The sequence below is a fragment of the Stegodyphus dumicola genome, chromosome 3 (assembly GCF_044657685.1).
Source record: "Stegodyphus dumicola isolate Sdum_Otavi_A_Nest chromosome 3, ASM4465768v1".
NCBI classification, from domain to species: Eukaryota; Metazoa; Arthropoda; class Arachnida; order Araneae; family Eresidae; genus Stegodyphus; species Stegodyphus dumicola.
The window spans coordinates 125,411,653-125,413,265 of record NC_140770.1 but is presented as its reverse complement, the minus strand read 5'-3'; the positions used below and the strand labels follow the sequence as shown (position 1 = coordinate 125,413,265).

The window sequence follows — 1,613 nt, the reverse complement described above, 5'->3', positions numbered from 1 at the left end:
TTCTAATCCGTATTGAACTACCAATCTCTATCGGAACTAATGATATCCGCTATCGGAACTAATGATAAATAGTTATTTTGTTTCAGACTTCAATCATCATTTCAATAGGCAACGTGCTAATGGAATAAGGGCTGATGATTCTATGAAATGGCTACACTTTAGTGGTAATATATATAAGCTGACTGAATAAATTTCATATCAGTATGGCCTAAGTAATTAATTGTAAAACATGATTTCCAAGATATTTCAGATTTTTTCTAGTTCTATATCAGGTACGCTATGTAATAGTGATAGTACGAACAGAGAGTTCACATAATAAATTCTGTCTTCAAAATCGTTAAATAAATCCAATATAAGCATACGTATCTCGCAATTAGGACCAAAAATTCATGAAATTAATTTTATTAGGAGTCAAAAATATCGTAAAAACACTTTTTTAGTACATTTAAATTTTGTGCATCTGAAGAGAAGTTCTAAAAATTGAAACATAAAAAATTAGTGTATTTGTGAACATTTTCTTCTAACTAATTAATGGTTTTAAAGAAATTAAACAATTCCTTGAAATAAAACTACTTAAAAGAAAACATAAAAAATACTTTTCCTTCTCGAACTCCTAAAATGTACTCATGAGAAACATTCTCAGAATGCACTCTGAAGAAAAAAATTACAGCACGCAGAAAACGCAAGAAAATGCATCACGAATCAACAACTGCATATTTATGTCAAAATTTACATTTACTTCCAGGACACGCCTCGGAATTTCTTATTGTGTTTTCTTTAAATAGGGCAACAGAATGATAGACCTTGGAATGCAGTTTTATTTGGCGATTTTTGAAATTCATTTACTAGTATAAATGAGAGCTTTCCCTTATGCTATCCAATATTTCCTTTTCATCATCTGAACCTGTAAGCAACACTTCCTTATCTTAGAGAAGTTAAAAATGTCCATCATTGCTCTAGCCATTTTACTTCTTGCAGCATCCAGCTTCTGCTATGCAGAACCGATATTTCCTGCAGCAATTCCTGATAAGAATGACCAAGCCTTGCCAAAGCCTTATGAATTTGGATATGAATTTGGTGATGGATTGGGAATGACACAACATCGTTATGAAGTATCTGATGGAAATGGAATCGTCAAAGGAAAGTATGGATACTTAGATCCTTTAGGAGTGTACAGAAATGTAGAGTACACAGCAGATGCTGAAGGATACAAAGCTGTCGTGCACAGTAACGAACCCGGTACAGCCAATCAAAACACAGCTGATGTTGCTTATGTTGTACAATTTCCTCCACCAGTTGTTATTGCCCAGGGATTAAGGGCTGAATTTCCTCGTCTGTCCCTTTGAGTTTATTTTTCTGATAATTAAACTGATGTTTTATAAATAAATGTATTCAAGTTCAATATGTTTTACGAATTGCTTTTATAATAGTTATAATAAACTCGGTCCTTTTTCTTTAAAAATATGTTCCGAATTTTTAGAAGTCTGTTTACAAAACAATCAGATAGAAAACCTAGTCAGTTAAGTTTTTTGAACGTAATTAAGTATCTTTGCTTAATCGAGTTTCGTGATAAAGGCATCTAAATTCCAGACATTATCAGAAATCTCCCAGCT

At 32.4% G+C, this 1,613-nt stretch overlaps 1 protein-coding gene across 1 annotated transcript; it reads left to right on the top strand.

Moving 5' to 3' along the window:
• The first annotated feature begins 904 nt into the window (after positions 1-904).
• On the top strand, positions 905-1,402 carry LOC118188667 (cuticle protein 10.9-like). The gene has a single exon (XM_035359162.2). It carries the CDS (start codon positions 942-944, stop codon positions 1,344-1,346), a length of 405 nt encoding a protein of 134 aa, XP_035215053.1. The 5' UTR covers positions 905-941; the 3' UTR covers positions 1,347-1,402.
• Positions 1,403-1,613: the final 211 nt, after the last annotated feature.

Excerpts from the sequence above, each read along its gene's own strand:
- LOC118188667 (XM_035359162.2), top strand. The coding sequence starts at position 942 with ATGTCCATCATTGCTCTAGCCATTTTACTTCTTGCAGCATCCAGCTTC.